Source organism: Micropterus salmoides, unplaced genomic scaffold (genome assembly GCF_014851395.1).
Source record: "Micropterus salmoides isolate LMB-PRFRI ecotype aquatic unplaced genomic scaffold, ASM1485139v1 Ms_hic_scaffold_7, whole genome shotgun sequence".
NCBI lineage: Eukaryota > Metazoa > Chordata > Actinopteri > Centrarchiformes > Centrarchidae > Micropterus > Micropterus salmoides.
The window spans coordinates 14,556,574-14,574,047 of NW_024044459.1; the positions used below are offsets into that span (position 1 = coordinate 14,556,574).

General features: G+C 40.5%; 1 protein-coding gene across 2 annotated transcripts in view; it reads right to left on the reverse strand.

Moving 5' to 3' along the window:
• Nucleotides 1–17,398, reverse strand: part of col27a1b (collagen, type XXVII, alpha 1b) — a 78,551-nt gene extending 61,153 nt beyond the window's left edge. For both annotated transcript variants that reach the window (XM_038702851.1, XM_038702850.1), the window contains exons 1-5: nucleotides 16,987–17,398; nucleotides 15,051–15,115; nucleotides 10,059–11,377; nucleotides 6,555–6,608; nucleotides 1,201–1,254 (exon numbers count right to left, since the gene is read on the reverse strand). In XM_038702851.1, the coding sequence (XP_038558779.1) occupies nucleotides 1,201–1,254; nucleotides 6,555–6,608; nucleotides 10,059–11,377; nucleotides 15,051–15,115; nucleotides 16,987–17,039 (1,545 nt within the window). In that variant the 5' untranslated portion in view covers nucleotides 17,040–17,398. The remainder of the gene's footprint in view (nucleotides 1–1,200; nucleotides 1,255–6,554; nucleotides 6,609–10,058; nucleotides 11,378–15,050; nucleotides 15,116–16,986) is intronic.
• Between the last annotated feature and the right edge of the window lie 76 nt (nucleotides 17,399–17,474).

Here is a 17,474-nt window from a genome sequence, read left to right on the forward strand (position 1 = left end):
GTGAGTCAGAAAGACTTAAACTGCTGTTCTCTCCTGAAGGAAACAAATGGCTTCTTAAGAGGCTTCTAAAAGAATTGCACTGTAAAGCCAAGGGGATCTGACCTCAGACATGCAAACTAAATGAAATCACAAACAAACATTGGATGATGAAGAAAAAACACAAGAAATACTTGCTCTTCAAATTGGCATTATTGTTAAAATGCCCTTATTACATCAGTTGGATGTGGATCATAAAAGGGTTGAGGCTGTTTGCACAAAGGAAAGCCATATCTTATTGCATTTTATTTACTTGCATTCCCAAGGCATCCCATATCTACAAAGCAGACAGTAGAATTTGAGAGATACAATTTCCTGATATCATGCTTTGCAGGAATATGCTATTATACTGTATATATTTTTTAGAGTTTACAAATATAAATGTGAAAAAGCTTTTTGTGTTTATCGTAACTGAAAATACAGTACAATACAATACCTGTTTCCCTGCTCTGTTCTTAATGTAAACAAACCACTAACCGCATCAGAAAGGGCTGCTGTTATTTTAGATTTTTCTTACTCAACAAATCCCATGAAAAGACCAAAACCAACAGTGTGTTCCTCTCAGTACTTTCAGACTTCCCCACTCGGGCTAAGGCTCTCAGCCCCAAGCCCATTAGTTCCTACTGTAGACAAAAATCATTAAAAACAGGTCGTAAATATATAGATGTTGAAGTAATTTCCTAAAACAGCTGAACACTGTCGTTCTTTGAAAACGGAACTCAAACGGGAGTAAATTGTGTATTTGTTGGGGGCTATATTCAACCACCGATCAATACACATTTGGTGTGTTAGTGGGTATTTACAGCACTGGGGCAGTATATGTGGGACTGGCTTAAAATAAACAGTGCCCGTGTTCAATGCGATAAACGAGCACGTCAACCACTGCAGCAGTGTGGCTCATTGTAGTGTTTTTAGATTTGTCTAGTGAAGTGAAGTGTTGTCTAGTGTTAATCTATGTATTAAAATACCTGTCAATCAATTTGGAAGTGATAGCAAGTTCCAGTGCTGTTTTAATTTTGGTTGTGGGATCTGGGACAACATTAAAAAATGATTATAGTCTGGATTATCTAATATTATCTACACATATTACAAAGGGAGCCAAGTGTTTTTTTCTTCCTGAATACAGAGAGTTGACATTAAAGTAGTGATTTGTAAATGCTGTACCTTCCCTCCAGGAGGTCCAGGGCGACCAGGGTTTCCATGTGGGCCAGGGGGACCCTGAAAAGGAAGACACACATGATTAAGGAAGATACTGACTACAAGTTATCATCTGGATCATTGAACAGGCCTTCATTTCAGCAGCAAAGGAGGGGTTAGTACTATGTGTGAGGTATTCACAGATGTATGCACATGTTGTTCCCTTTCCACTGCCTGTTTGTGTTATGGGACAGGTCAGTAGTGCCCTGAGGTCCCTCTGTGTTTGTGTATAGGTGATCTGTGAGAGACGTACTGTGTCTCCTGCCAGCCTCGCCTGTCTGCCTGCCTGCCTGCCTGCCTGCCTGCCTGCCTGCCTGCCTGCCTGTCCAAGTTATGACATATGGATGTGATTTTCCTCATCCCTACACTTTTCCACTGGTTTCTGGGGTCCCACAGTGAAGGCCACTCATCCGTCAGACCATCTGTGCCAAAATGTTTTATCTATATGGACTATCTCCTGCAAGTCAGGTTTGGTGGGTAGATGTACAGGAGCAGAGAATAAGGAGACAAAATCTTTATTTTTTTTCTGTTTGAAGGGACCATAAATTCAAGTGAGCTGCAAAGACAGATTGTTTGGAAAAATACAGCCACAACTTCCTGAGGCATCCAAGTGAGGAGTCTTCAGTTCAACTGCGCACTTATGTGGAGCAGAGGTCAAAATGCTGAGTATGGAAAATCTTCCCCAGCAAAACTGAAAGCACTGAAACATGTTCAAATGGCCTGAACAGGAAGCTACCGTATCTTCAGCCCCTTCTTTGAGTTGTTCAGACTTTCCATGGGTTGTGTGACCTTTCCCCTGAGCTTTGAGGTGAGAGTGAGGGATAGGGTTACTCTGAGTCAAACAGACGGAGAAGGCCAAAAGGTGTAAGTGTACGGCTGGGTGATCCAGCCCGCCTCTGTTATTTATCTGCGCTCAATTAGCAGACTGTGGAGAGGAGTCAAACAGCCCAGGCATCTCCCCTGTCCTCAAACTGGCCAGACCTCTCCCCTCGCAGGCACTGGCTGCTAGACATATGGAGACACTTAACAGAAGCTCATCTACAGATTTCCTTCTCCTCCTCGTCTATTCAGAGCATTCCCCTTTTCACTCACTCGATATTAAAACGTATGGAAGTCATTATCTCCAGATAGGAAGCAAAGAGAGGAGAAGACCTAAGAAAAAGCGAGGTCGGGACAGAATACTACAAATTGTATCCTCGCAGAACATAAGGTGAGGAGGCACGGGGCTGATGAAAAGGTGGGTGGGTGTTATCCCAATGGAGACGAGCATAATGGGGAGAATGAGTCACATTGTCCATCTATCTTTGCGTGGGTGAGAAGAGGAATGAAGTTCCTTTTTGCTTAATTACTGATCAGAGCTACTCAAGAAACTATTTAGAGACCACCAGCAAATAAAAAGAAACAAACACTTAAGCGCTAATGTAAACCCAGGTCACACATACACACATACACTCAGACCTGAGACCTGCAGATGAAGGGCACCTGTCTACCAGAGCTGTGACCAGGTTTACGATGTGGGCGAATGACTTTTACACATTGAGTGCTACCGTTTTTATATGCTATTAACCCTGAATAGACCTGCTAATACCTTCGCTGGACTGCACAAAGGAAACACTATGTCTTTAGCCTGATGATTATTCATAATAATGTACGTTAAAATTTAATCTTATTATTAATCTTATTTCGTCAAGAACTTTGGTGCTAACTGCTTCCCCAACACTATTGATCTGGGGATTGAGCTAAGTCCTTACCGCAGCAGGTTCGTTTCCAACCCTGGGGCCCTTTGTTGCATGTCATCCCCTCTCTCTCTCTCCCACATTCCTGTCAATAAGCTGTTAATATCCAAAAATGCCAGAAATAATAATCTGCCATTTCATTGGGTTTTCTTTTGATTGCTCACATTTATGTTTCTGAAGGTGATGCATGCTACATATGCCTACACATGTAGTTCATTTCAGAATAATCAATTTTTGCGACAGAAATAAATCAGCTGAGTTTTCTGCACCAATCAACCACTGGCAAAAACAGAGCTTCCATTGCTTGAGTCTCCATAGACTCATTTCATGTCACAATAGTGTCAACCATTCTTTAAGCAATTATGCAAATGGTTTCAATTTCACAGAAACCCAGCGTCACGTACTGACTGCACACTCGCAGGTCCGTTTCTCTGCACAAAGCCCTCTTTGATCCACTCCCAAGCCTCCCTTTCAGGGCCGAGTGAACTCCGGCACTCTGTCGGGCTCATGGCTGTGTCGAGGAACGTGGACACTCTCACGTGTAAGAGATGCTGCTCAGTGGCAGCAGCAGTGAGACTGTCTGCTCAGTCAGACATGACACCTTACTGTCCGAGAGCCAAAGCCCTGATGGTGCTGTGTCATCCCAACAGCTGTAAAGCTTTTGTGATGAGTAAGAACATTTACCCCACACAGGTCGCACTGTTCACACACACACACACACACAGTGCAATAGCAACAGTTAACTATTTCACATCATATCTTGTTGCGTATTCCTCTGTATCTGACTTGAAAGGTGAAAGTGAAATGAGATAGAACCTTCTCAAGATTAGAGTTGCTCACAGCAAATCAGATAATTTTGAGGAGAATAAATGTTTTGCACATATCCTCAATTTCTTGAGTATTTTTAAACCTCGCAAAACCAAAGGGCCAAAATCTTGATGTACTGCGACTTTATTGTACTGCTACTTTCCAGTTAATTACTTTTCAAATAAAACTTAATTTAGTTTAATTTACATGAAAATGTGATACCAATGGGCAGTGCCGAGGATTGAAAATCACATTCAGCCTTCTTTCTAGTAAAGTTTTAACATATCTTCCTTGGAAAAAGGACGCAAATTGTACAATTGTAAGTTATATTTCAGTAGGACTTTAAGGAATACATCTTAAAGCAACCTTTTAAAAACGAGTCATCAGAGAAACAAGCAAAAAGTGTGACAACTTCACCAGATTTTAAATATGGGCGTCACCGTTATTGTCATTAGCAACTTTCTGCATATGGAAGTACAGTATGTTTAAAATATAAAATCTTTAACCCTAGTGAATATCACTTTTACCTAATGTTTGTACAAGCTATGCACAGACCAGAGTCCACTTTAGAGCTTTCTGTAGATTATGTGTGAGGTATTTCTTTCTAATCACGTGAACTAGGAAAATTCTGATGGTTCAAAAAAAAAAAAACAGTAAAAACCTGAACTTCACCCTCAGGTTCGTTTTTTGTTGCTCTGAGTCAGTGCGGCCTGCTGTTGGGTCTCAAGAGCTTGATGATGAATGAACTCTATAGAGGTTGGTATACTACTGGATAGAGCTGCTGAGCTCCAGACAGGGTCTTAAATGCCTTTAATAAGATGGGGACAAAGCCCTCTTTCTTCCTTGTTTAAAGAGATTGGGTTCCCACACAGCCCACCCCTCTGAGGCCTGACCGCAGGGCAGAGTCTCATGGGCTGCGGCAGGTAGCTCATACGCACACTCCTGAGTAGCAGAAGTAGTCTGCAGGACTACTTCGGCAGAAGCTCTGCAAAAGAGCAACCAAAACTGGTATCTCTCCATTTTTTCCACTGCCTTAAGTTATTTATTTAAGCATAGCACTCACTGTGATGCCAAGTTCAACTTCTGCTTCATTAATTTTCAAATAAGGGAGGTGAAGATCAAGTTTAAAGGACAGGAAGTACATACACAACCATCAGTTAAAGGTCCCAGAAATAAATCAAAATAACAAACCGTCCCTTGGGACAAATCATCTCCTAGTATTTTCTCTCTTCTTATGTTTCTACTGAAACACAAGCTTAAAATAACATCTGCACTCACTCTATCCATCAGGAGCTCACAGTTGTAGACTGACACTGAGCCCCAAAATGAGAGATATGGCTCCAGAGTACTCATACCAGTACCAATACACTGGAAGCATTCACCGAAATGGACCTATGTCCAGTTGAAATATGTGTATAAGTTATTTACGGGATAGAAAGTACTTGTTCTGGGGAAAAAAATACACATACATACATACACTCACGTTACCTTATTTGTTCATGTCCATCTAATACCTACCGTATGTGTTCAATTAATTTTAGATTGGCAACCCACAGATTTGTAGCTTATGGTTGTTTGCTCTCCAGCTTTACAAATGGACCTTGGCAGCATACAAGTACAGCTTGATCAAACCCAGAGCCAAATCAAACTAAAGTCTGGCTGAATAATGCTCTGCAATCCAAAGATGTCAGTGAGTGTTTGTTTAAAATGCTCAAAAGGTCTTCCACATCAGTGCGCTGCGTGATCTCACTATAATTAGGGCTGAAACTAACAACTATTTTGATAGTCGATTAATCTATCGATTATTGAAACGAATAATCGACTATTCGGATTATGAATCGCAAAATGACACAATGCCTCTCATTTAGCTATTAGCCTTTAAATTAAACCTGAAGTTGTTTTAGCCATGTGCTATTGAACAGTCAAGACGCTAAAATAAATACTGCTTTCAAAAATGCACGTCCTGATAAGCAGCTGATCTGCTGTTTAGTGACGGAGCAGCTTTCACGCCAGTACTGCAACACCCCGGGACAAACTGACACTATATACAAAGAAAGGAATAACATCATGCATTACATTTGCCAGATTTACAAGAGGAGATCAATAATAACGATTTTGTAGTAGACAGCGTTTCACAACATTTATATAGTTTCCCCTAACTCAACAATTCACAAAACTCCTTACTTACTAAACTTTTTAGGGGAGTTTGGGGTGGATTAGCCGCAGCCTCACGCACAGACAGGAGAACTGTTTTCTCTTCTTTAGAAAGAATGTAATTGTCTGGTGCACACTCGGCAGCAACACGTTCTCCAGCTGGGAACGTCGCCATGAGTGATGATTGTAAAGTCAGGGCACATCTGGAATGTGAACGCGGCCGTTGTGTATCATAATTATGTGCTACTCACAGCATCATTACTGTAACAATCAATCAAATTGGCCAACTGTATAGAAAACATTTCAGCTCATAATGTGAAGTAACACGGCTTTAACGTGAAGCTAGCTCGCTAACTAGCTTACGGAGACGAGTCATCATCATCGACAGAGACACGACGTTACACGCCTCCTCTTCAGATAAATTCTTTGGCAACTAATTTAATAATCGATTTTTGCCGACCACGTCGATTAGTTGTTGCACCCCTAACTATAATGCAGATCAGACACAATTAAGGCATTATTAAGATACACAGGAATACATATGAACTGAAAAATGATAATGGAAAAAAGAGCAACTGTAGGAAGGTAAATGGGGAAACTTGTCACTGGTTGGGAGACACGCACCCGTGGGCCCCTCTTTCCTGGTTTTCCTGGCAACCCTGGCAGTCCCTGAAGGCCCTACAAAGAAAAAAAAAGAAAAAAATATGTCAGGGACAGAGTGAAGCAAGTCTATAATACAAAGTTTCTGCCTTTTGTCGTGTCATTTCAAGGGAGTCTTGAACAGTCTTCAATGGTAAAAGAGAGATATAAGTTTTCAGAATAAAAGGATATCATGTAGAAGTCACTCAAACATGATATTCAATAGTAAATATACTGTAACTTTTTTTTCTAATGTGAAGTTAGCTGTGAGCTGCAATGCACTCAGTCAGCAAGATGCTGGCAGGCATGAGATTGTCTTGTTAGAGGCTAGAGCAGCCCTGTCCCTCTGCAGCCAATATAATTTCCAAAACCACTACAGTGCATGGACTCTAAATCTGACTCATTTTACTGGCAGGGAGGTCGGCACTGGTTCCCGCCATAGCCAATCACATTAATTATGGGCATCAGCTAGCTTTAAAACAATTTCATACATGGATTAGCAAAGCTCTGAAAGGTCAAATCTAATGAGGGGTCAATCTGAGGAACCTGAGTTTGTTTGAGATGTTAGGATTGTTACTTATTTTCACATGGCTCCACAAGTTTAAAAGTAAGAGGAAAAGGAAATGGGCCTAAAAAGAGCTTGAGGCAGTCCAGCTGAAATTGTGCTACTGTAATAATGTCAGATGTATAGAGCACTTTTGTCTAGCTTGGAGAGGACCAACAGCTATAATTATACGTTTTCAACCAGCATACACTCTGAAAAGCCAACAGGCTTGCAGCAACTTTCTTTAGACTGCAACAATCAGGCTATTCACACATGATAAACAGTTTGAGCTGCAGTCGCTGCTGGGGAGGGTGGCAAGGCAGTGCTAGAGATAATGACTTTATACCATTTAAAAACAATAACAAACTTGAGGTTCAATACATAATTTGACTTGAGATTGTCTTATCACCACTATCTATTAAATTCAAGTGGAAGAAAAGCAAATACTTATTTTCAAAATGTCTTTTTAAAACTTTCTCAGTTTTTCTTGGTAGGTGGCAAACAAGATTAAAAGATCAAATACAGCAATAAAGGTGTAAAATCCCAGTAACACACAACTTTCGAGATACCACTTCCGCAAGGTTCAGAGCATTGTGCTCTCCAAAAGGAAAACAAAAGTTCAAAAGGGTGAAAAGGATGTAACTATCCAACTTTTCCACTCACAATACCAATTGCAATACCTCACCTCAGGATATTTGCTAACAGAGTACAGAACAATACAGGTGTTCTCCTTTAGCCAAATTAAACTCACTGCTTGAGGTATTGGAATCATTTATATGTAAATTAACATGTGGATTGCTGTGGCACTAAAATGTGGAGTCAGCAGCTAGCCATGACTGAATAAGTGATTTTATAATGACATTGACACAGAAACTGTCATGTCATGGCTGATGCCAGATCTGGTTAGTTAGGTCACTATCGGCAAAGATAGCAATCCAGCATATCAGATTGGTGCATCCCTACAAATTGCAATTCTGCTATTGATTTGATGTGTTGACAAACTATCCAAAAAGGTCTTTTGAAAAATCCTCTATTTTGAACTTTAGAACTGTGTTTGATACTTCTAAGGACCTTGCACTTCTTCCAGAAATTCTTCAGTATTATTGAGATGTTTATCCGATACCTCTGGATACATATTAAGCATCCTAATATACTGTATCTCAAGCTGAGAACTGTAAATAGTCTCTACACCTCGACTGAAAATCTTACTTGATTACTTGATTATCTAGCTAGTCATCAATTTTGATCCTCCCTTCTTTAGAGCGTAGGCCTGTTGAAAAACTCATCAGCACTTATGTGATCTATCAGAGTTGACATGCCGTCTTTGAAAGTAACTATGACTACAAAAACATTTTTTGGAGACATTCCTGTGAGCAGTTGAAACAGTCCATGGCCCACTAATATCAACCCTAATTCCAGTGGAGGGGAATCAGAAGCTTAACAATGTGCTTTTAGTTGTCACTAAAATGATTCAGAAGACATTATAAAATTGCCCGGAAAATAATTTAGACTCTATATCTGACTCAGCAATCTGTTTAGACTTGATACTAAAATATTAGAAATTCAGTGGTTAAAGTCCTTAAGATCGGTTACTTCTCTTTCATAAAAATGGTCTGAACAGTGGTTTCCCTCACTGCCAAAGCAGGAAAGCTTTACTTAAAACATTCTTTTTGGTCAAACATGACCTAATACATAAGACACAGAAGCCCCTTTAACAATGGAAAATGTGGGTAACCATTTTGTGCTGACGAAGGAACAGTGCCTGACAGGACCACATAGTCAACATGAATGTATACAGTCTAGAGTCAACACTGGTCGATGAATGACAAGATTAAATACTTCGACTATGTTCATCACTAATGCTTTGCTTTGAACTTAAAAGGGTCAGTCTTACTCTGCAGGCTTGTTGTGTGATGTGAGCAATAGTGTAGTATGTCTTTTTTCTTTTTCTTTTTATACAAACATGCAAAACTTCAGACCTACACACAAGATTGTTACAGTTATAGTTGTAGTCAAAATGTTAAAGAATTATACATTTGATTTAACATCTTCCTTTTTAAAAATTGTAAAGTCTGCGTTTGAAAGGCAACAAATGATCAAAACATTTTCCATTTCTTCCAGTTCCTGCACATCATGCAAACACTCCCACCAAAGAAAGTCTGTGGTGCTTAGAAAGGGGAGAAAAAATTTTAATAATTGGGATAAAGCAATGCTATCATATTGTATAGTCCTTTATATTTGTACTCTGAATGGTTAATTTTGCACATGTTCATTATCCTTTTTTACCACAGACTCTACTTTAAAAGTATCCATTCTCTAAGCAGTCACACTCCCCTTCAGAGGAATCTAACACCTCACCGCCAGCCCCTTCACTCGACAAACATTAACTGGCAAAGGCCAGCTATGAATCTGACCATTTCTACCACCGCTGCTAAAAAGGAAATCATACATTAATCAAGAACAATTTGAGAGGGCACCACACGCAAGTCAGAAACCCAACTGGATGGGGAATGGAGCAATTCTGAAGCATTAACACAGTATTGTCAATGAAGCTAACATTTCAGAAGTGCAATGTAAGATGACTGCCAGATTCACAAAACCACACAACCAAGAGATGTGTCAGCATCCAAAGCAGCAGCAGTTCCAGACATCAAAGAAAGACAAACCAACATTTAAACAACACGCTGTCATACTTGTATATCATTGTGATCCAAAAATGTATTAGGGAATTGGCCTGAAGCATAAAGATATGGCAGCAGTTACAATTCAGATGCCCTCATTAATGAGCTATTCATCCCTAAAATAAACACTAAAACATAATACTGCAAAGAAGATAAACTAATATTCCTGCTGTGCATTCACAAGTATTGTGGCTTAAGGGTGTAATAGAATCATGTACTCATGCATGAGTCAGGTGTGTGTTTGTTAAGAGCTTACACACTTACCGGCAGTCCTGGTTCTCCCTTTAGTCCAGGTGGTCCAGCCAGCAGTGAGAACTGGGTTGGTTCCAGGTCAAAAGTTTGAAAGCCATCTGTTGCAGTTGGAGTGACTGGAATAAACGAGGTGGGTTTGACATCCTGCACACTGGTCACTTTTGGCTCAGGTTTCTTTGAAGCTACTGTGGTCAACTGCTTGCTATGGGGAAGGTAGGCGTTTGAAGGAGACCCCTGTATGAAAGCAGCTGTGGTCTGAAGGTCTGGCTTCATCTCAGATGGTCTGGTTGAAGCAGGTAAACCCATACTTTTGCAAGAAGGGTTCTGAGAATTAGTATCTCCTTGCTTTGTGTTCTTTCCAGCACTGCCATGTGAAGTTGGTTTGCAGTTCGGTGGTGCCACACTGACCCTAAGAGATGTGGTAGCAGTTTGAGTTGGAAATGTAAACGGACTTTCCAAACCTGGACGAATCGGTGGAGAAACCGACACAGCACCAGGTTTTGGAGCGCTCACAGTCTGATGCAAAGATGTTATGTTCAGCATCAGCGAGCTGTCAGTTGGAACAAGAATCGTAGTCCTGGCGCTTTCCACAGTCAAGGCCAAAGTAGGTCTCTGGGCCTTTTTGAATATCTCCGTCAATATCAGTGGAGTTAAATGAGTGACCGTAATGTTTAGGTCTGTGGAAGATAGAGGTAGCAGGGGTGGAAACATGGGCCGATACGTGTCGGCTTCTCTGCAGTGTTTCTTAATGTAATCACAATAGTTATGAGCTGCCTTAGCAGAGGGATAAATGTCAAATTGACAGATGGCACCTTCAAACGGCACCGAGTTGTGGTTCATTTTGCCTAGGAGGAAAGAGCCCTCTGCATCCAGAGCCTCCTCTTTTTTATGCAAATCTGCATGTACACTTCTCTTTCCACAAGAGGTGTGTAAGAACACCTGGTGGCCTTGGATATTCAAGGCCAAGCTATGCCACTGGCCATCGTGGACATCATAGTCGAAACTCACAGAGCTCCTAGGCCCCACGTGTACCAGGACCTTCCCGGGTGCGAACTGCACTCCAAGCTGCACTTTCCTTTTCTTAGACAGAACTGAGAAAAGAAAAGCGCTGTTGATGCGATGAACAGACAGGCTGAGAATCAGGGAGAGATTGGTGGAGCTGTAGGTATCAGGGATAACAGTGCGCAGAGGCACCTGGATACGTGCCCTCGGTGTGAGGATAACTCCAGACTTGAAGGGGATGATGCCATTAGGGCTGGATCGAGCCCCTGAAGATGATGGCGCGCCTCCCCTTCGCCCAGAAAGCCCAAGCTGCTGCAGGACATCCACATCTTCAGAGAAATAAAAGAGAGAGAAGTCAGTGACTAATCTAAAGATAAAATCTAGAGATACCTTTACAATATCACGCCATCATGATTTATAAGCCTATATAACATAACAGAACAGAACATGTACTTGTCTTTTGCACGCACCATTTTAGAGGGTTTTTTCTGCAAATAACTTTCATTCAACACTTAAATGCATTTACAACAAAGGGCTTTGCAGAAGGCCATAAAAGTAAAACTATTACAATATATAAATGTCAAAATTCAAAAGGGAAAAAGAAAACGCTAATTGCATAACAATTTCACTTTATATGTGCACTTGATAAGCGATTTAAAACACGATACCGTATTAATTTGTATAAGACACTTATTAACAACCTCCCACTGTGGTGTGCTGATCTGCATCAAATTATAAATTGAAAAAACAAAAGCGCAGTAAAATATGTGATAATTTTGTTGTTGTGCCAAGCTGGGAGTTCAGGAGTAAGACTACTGGAAATCCTACGGCAAAAGCACTTTAAAAAGCCTGCATAAAATTACCGACAGGGCCACACATCAACATCCAATTTGGGGGATTGCCGCAAATTATGTAATTGTTACATCAGTCTTAATTAGAACAATCTCGGGAAACGGAGGCTGCACGGGTCTCTGGAGGGGACAGTGGGGGGGGGGGGGGGGGGATTTAAGAGGTGTTTTTAGTACAGAGACAGAAAAGCCATCTCACTTCATCTGGTAATCTGTGTTGATTAAAGATGATCGCTCTGACAGGGGTCCAAGCTCATGAAAACTTACTGCAGTGTTTTCTGCAGGTTTTAATTGCTACTTGCATCTCATGGGAGGAAAATGTGGGTTGTGATTTCCACACATTACAGTGTGTACCGTATATTGTTCCTAATTGGATCCATACCTTGGTGTGAAAGTGAATCCATTTCACTATAGCAAGTAACAGCCTTTATTCTTTACAATATATACAGTTTTTAAACAAGAGTGGCTCTCAGCCTCTTCAGCTTGTGACACTGGCGACCACCAATGACGCATAGAGAAAGGATAACATAAAAATATGATATTACTCTATAGGTTGTGATACTCAATTGAGACTATCTAGCATTTCACAAGAAGTAAAGCTAAAATTTAAGGGGGGAAAAAATCATGCTTTTAACCTCTTAATCATCTCTCAACTTAAAAAAAATGACATCCTTTGCAATCCCTAAACCCAACATAGTGGTCTCAAACCCCAAACTGAGAACCGCTGATACAACAGCACTAAGGTTAAGATAGATCTAGCATAATACTTCCGCAAGCATAACATTCAACGCTCTTAAAAAGTTAAATCTGTTTTTGGTTCGAAGGTCAAAACAGACTGGAAATGTTCCCATTATCATACTATTGTCTATTGTTTATTGTTAGGCACCGGTGCAAGCCATCAGTAACGTCAAACAAAAGCTTTTTGTTTAGTTTAGCAAGGTTGGGGAAAAAAAGAAGAATTAATCATCCCCGGCCAATCAGCATATCCTGAATACAGTACGTTAATCCTCTCAGCACATGCAAAATTGAAACTAGAAGCTTACATATAGATCTCAAATACCCATCTTTTTCCAGACTAAAACAAATCAAATGTGTGCAAGACTAAAATAAACTGCTAAATGATTAATTATGGCTCAGCAGAGGAGAAACAAGTATAGACACTAGACATGTTAGGAGGGAAACCCTGCCCAGTGTGTGCAGGCAGTGGGAGGTCAACTCGATTGAAAAACCCACACATGGAAAACAAACATCAAACTGAAAAAAAACTTTCTTCAGTTGAATTTCCCATACAGCACACATTTGAATTGTTAATATGATAAGAGGAAAGCAAAATTGTTCTTTCATTTTGTGATTTGTGATCTACTTTCGGGGCTTTTCTTTGCATATTTTAATCTTAGCGGGTAGTGTGGCCGCCTAAGGCTTTTTGTGACCTCCTGATGTGCTAGAGGAATAAAAAGCTAAGAACTGAGTACAACACATCCCGGAGACAAAGCACTGCTAAAGATCGTTTCTCAGAAAGCAGGCACATGCACAGACTAATGCATTATCATTATTAGTATGCCGTCAGAGTAGACTTAACATTTCCTGCAGCTTCTTCACAGTAAAAATCTCTTCAAGGAGACAAAGAATAAAAATAGATACTTTAACACTTTGTGTGTTCATTCTGGAAAAAGCAGTGGCACAAAGTTCCACAACTAGTTCTACATAAATCCCAACAGAGAGACAGTGAAGATCTTTTCAAAAACACTGTGTTTCTCAAGAAACAGGGAGTGAATTGCAGGCCTCTGACTCAACACATTAATGCATCTACTGGCCAGCAGATATTACCAAAGGTCTGAAACTCAGAAGTTGTCTCAGCAACACTTTTCCCATTCCACATTAAAATTAATGATTTTTTTCCTAAAAGGTCTGAGTGAGCAATAGGACATGACATTTCCGTAATTCAGTAAGTGAATTCCCAGGGCGTACGTCTTTATCTTATTATATATAAATTATTTACTATGTCCCATTCACCCCATTCGCACACAGTAACACACCAATGGCAAAACCTTATGGAGCAATTTGGGGTTCAACATGCAGACTAGAGGAGCCAGGGATCAAACTGCTGATCTTCCGATTAGTGGGCGACCCACTCTACCTCTAAGCCACACCCACACCATAACTGTAGAGGAAAGGGTGAAGTACACCAATCTTGGATTGTGCCTTAATACACTGGAGTATGGCCTGCACCGCTCAAACAAAAAGGAGTACAATAGCTTGTGATTGCAGAGTCACTTTCACTGCAAGTCCCTCTAATGAGACAAGTAGACAGCAGCAAGCATTTGTCTTACAAATCATGCAAGAACAGTCTGCAGCTTTTTATACCAGTAGAACTGTTTTTCCAGCGCACCCTGCTTTATTAAGTGACACATTTATAGTCTCGTTGGGATTGGAGAGTTTGCAAATTAACAAAATATCGTTGTTTGTATGTTTATACTGAGTATCTGGATGTAATGACAGCAGGCTTATTGATCAGGCTTAAAAGGCACAAAACAATTCCACAATTAGGAAGCCATATTCTGAGGTTTAGCTGCAGTTTCTAACTCATCTGTCAGCCACAGCTCCTGGATTTTGTTTCATTTTTGTGTCAGAGCATTTGATTTATTGACTGCTGTCAGGAATTTCTACAAACAAACAAATATAACAAAAAAAATGATTCTGAAATAAATGTCCTACCCCAGGGAAGAGTAAACATATTGAATCAGAGTTTTGGCCTTGATAGATCAAACAGCTACGCTGACAGTGGTACAAGCTGTGAATGGAAAATGTAGACGCTGATCACCTCAGTCATAGACGATCCCTGGATAACTTGGATAAACATGTGCGCAACAAGGGGGCCATGCTGGGGTAATGTACTTACTTTAAGTTTCTTTATACTCCCTTTATTCATTTTGTGTTCTATCAAACTTAATTTATCAATGATATTACCTAGTTAAGGTTCTGCACAGTCTCGCTGAGATTTAGTGGACAGGGCATACCTGAAAGTTTAACTGTAACTTTCCATAAAATCAATTTTGATTTCCTCTTTCCTACACTGTTTGTGAGACACTTTTGTGACAACCTGCACAACAATGTGTTTCCATGTAAAGAAAGAGAAACATTCACCCTTGCTTACCTTGTGCATGTGCTAGCCTTAGAGAGCAGGTGCAACAGATTATAGTCCAAAGAATCAGAACTCTCCTAAAGATAAAGACAAAAAGGTTAGAAAATAATGATGGCAGACAGTTGAGGTATAGATTTTTCTGTACACTTCATTAATCTTACAAGTCTGTTTTTACTGTTTACACTCTAACGCAATGATAATAATAATAATAATAATAATAATAATAAATGCATAATTTGTTTTCTCATTTAATCTTATCAGAAGCTAACAACATTTGTTTATGCCTTAATTTATTCATTAATTCATTCAAAGCTTCTTAATGATTTAAAACAAAGACAAGCAAGATACTCTTTGCATTTTGAAGCTGTAACCAGTAGATGGGACTGATTATCTTTCAACTGATTATTTCAGCTCATCAACTCACAAGTCACAATATTGAATCAGAAGTTCCAGAACAAGGAACAAATCTAAGTTATAACACGTAAAGATGAAACTCTAAATGCTCATTTGCCATACACTCCTGTACCTCAACCTACCACAGTGATCCGATCTGCTGCAGAAGAGCAGCAGCTCTGGTTTGTTCAAAGCGACTAACATGTGTTTCACTACAACAAGCTTGGTCTTATCTTGCTGCCTGACAAGATAAGCTACTGCTCGGTGGGGCTAGGTGAGTGCTCCCACAAGACCACCTCTAATAAATCTAAAATTCACTTCATCACCTTAAAACCTACAACTCCAAGCGAAAGATACAGACGAATATTGTAACATGGTTCACATATTAATGATGCATTTTATGTGAACTGTGACAACCCGCCTTGATTAAAGCTTTTATTATGCACTTTTTGACTGCAGGTTTTGAAAGGGTTTCATGGGTCTAAAAGGTGCCGCATTTCAACCCATAAAAGACCATGTAATCCTTCAACTGACATGACAACAGTGACATTTATGATCTCATGTCAGCTCATAAACAGCACATTTCAGACCATTGATTTTTCTCAAAGACAAGTGCTAAGAGGAGAGTTGATTGCTCACATGTAGAGATGTTAAATTATCTCTGATATGTGCAAACTCATATCATCAACAGGATTATGCTGGGTTTTTACACTCATGAAACTAATTATTTGGTTGTATGCAGTACATGAAACTGGACGCCTGTTGAGCAAGTGGTGCTTGAAGTATACCAGGCTCAGTGACAAATGCCATAATGAAGGCAGTTACAGGAAACCTTTTACATTTGTGGTTTTCCCAGAGAACCGCAGAAAGCCACTGGTCAACCACTGACACACTGACTGCTGGTTGAAGCTTTTAAAAGTTTCCCTCCCTCCTTTATGTCCCATGCACTGCTCTCACACTGACATTAGCAGAAACCAAGAAAGGAAGGGGGTGTGCAGTTTGTGACCAAGTCTCTCAGGTCCAGCAGGGTTATATGATGCAACATTTTGACTTTTATTTTCCCTCCCATTTGTGACAGCAGGCCAACCAGCTGAGTGAGATGCACAGCAGGGAGGAGAGAAATTGGGGGGGGGGGGGGGGTGACTGTCTCCTCCTCTCATACATCTCCCTCAAATCAGTACCAGATCATTCAGCGGCTCTTTCTGATACAAGCTGCAAAGACACAACTCTGAGAACAGCACAGCAGGCTACACTGGCTTCCACTGAGTGAGGCGCAGACACAAAAAAAAGTTACCCTCCAACCTATTAAAGTATACCACCTGTTCAAGTAAACACAGACTTTAAATGTGTGCTATCTCTCAGGATCTATTAACAAATTCTGCAACAGACTACTTGAGTAAAATATTAGGCTACAACTTATAACAATGCTACAACTTAACACGAATACCACTGTCAAACGGACAATACGCCGTGCTTTAGATGCAGGTGATGTTCACAAGCACATGAAAAAAACAAACAGTGAAAATAGATATGTTGTTTGAATGTGTCGACTCACCCCCCGACTCCAGTGGTTTTGAGTTTGGAGTACGGGGCATTGTCCAGCTCCATAGCGGTTACTTCATTCTTTCTTGGGAGTTTTTACTACAGTCCAGACGAGGCAGATACAGTTTTTCCATTCCAGGTGTTCCTTGAGGGTCGCGCGAGAAGTCAACGTGCCAGGAAGCAAAATAGCAAAACAACGAATCAAACACGGTGGAATTAACCAGCGGTGAAAATGCTTCTTTATGTCATTGTCTTGACTCTTCTTATCCCTGTAGTCTCCTTCCAGAAGATTACACCAAAAAAATAACAAAAAAAGACGCCCTGGAGAGCTCCACCTGTGCGCTTCCTATGTTTTGTCCTTCTTTCTTTCGCGCGTTTTGTAAAGTACAATGAACGTCAAGTCTAGTCCAGCTTTCTTTCCCGGGGAACCGTTGCAGGACAAGATGACGACCTCCGTTGTGAGCGTGTATGTGTGTGTGCGTATGTGTGTGCGTGTGTGTG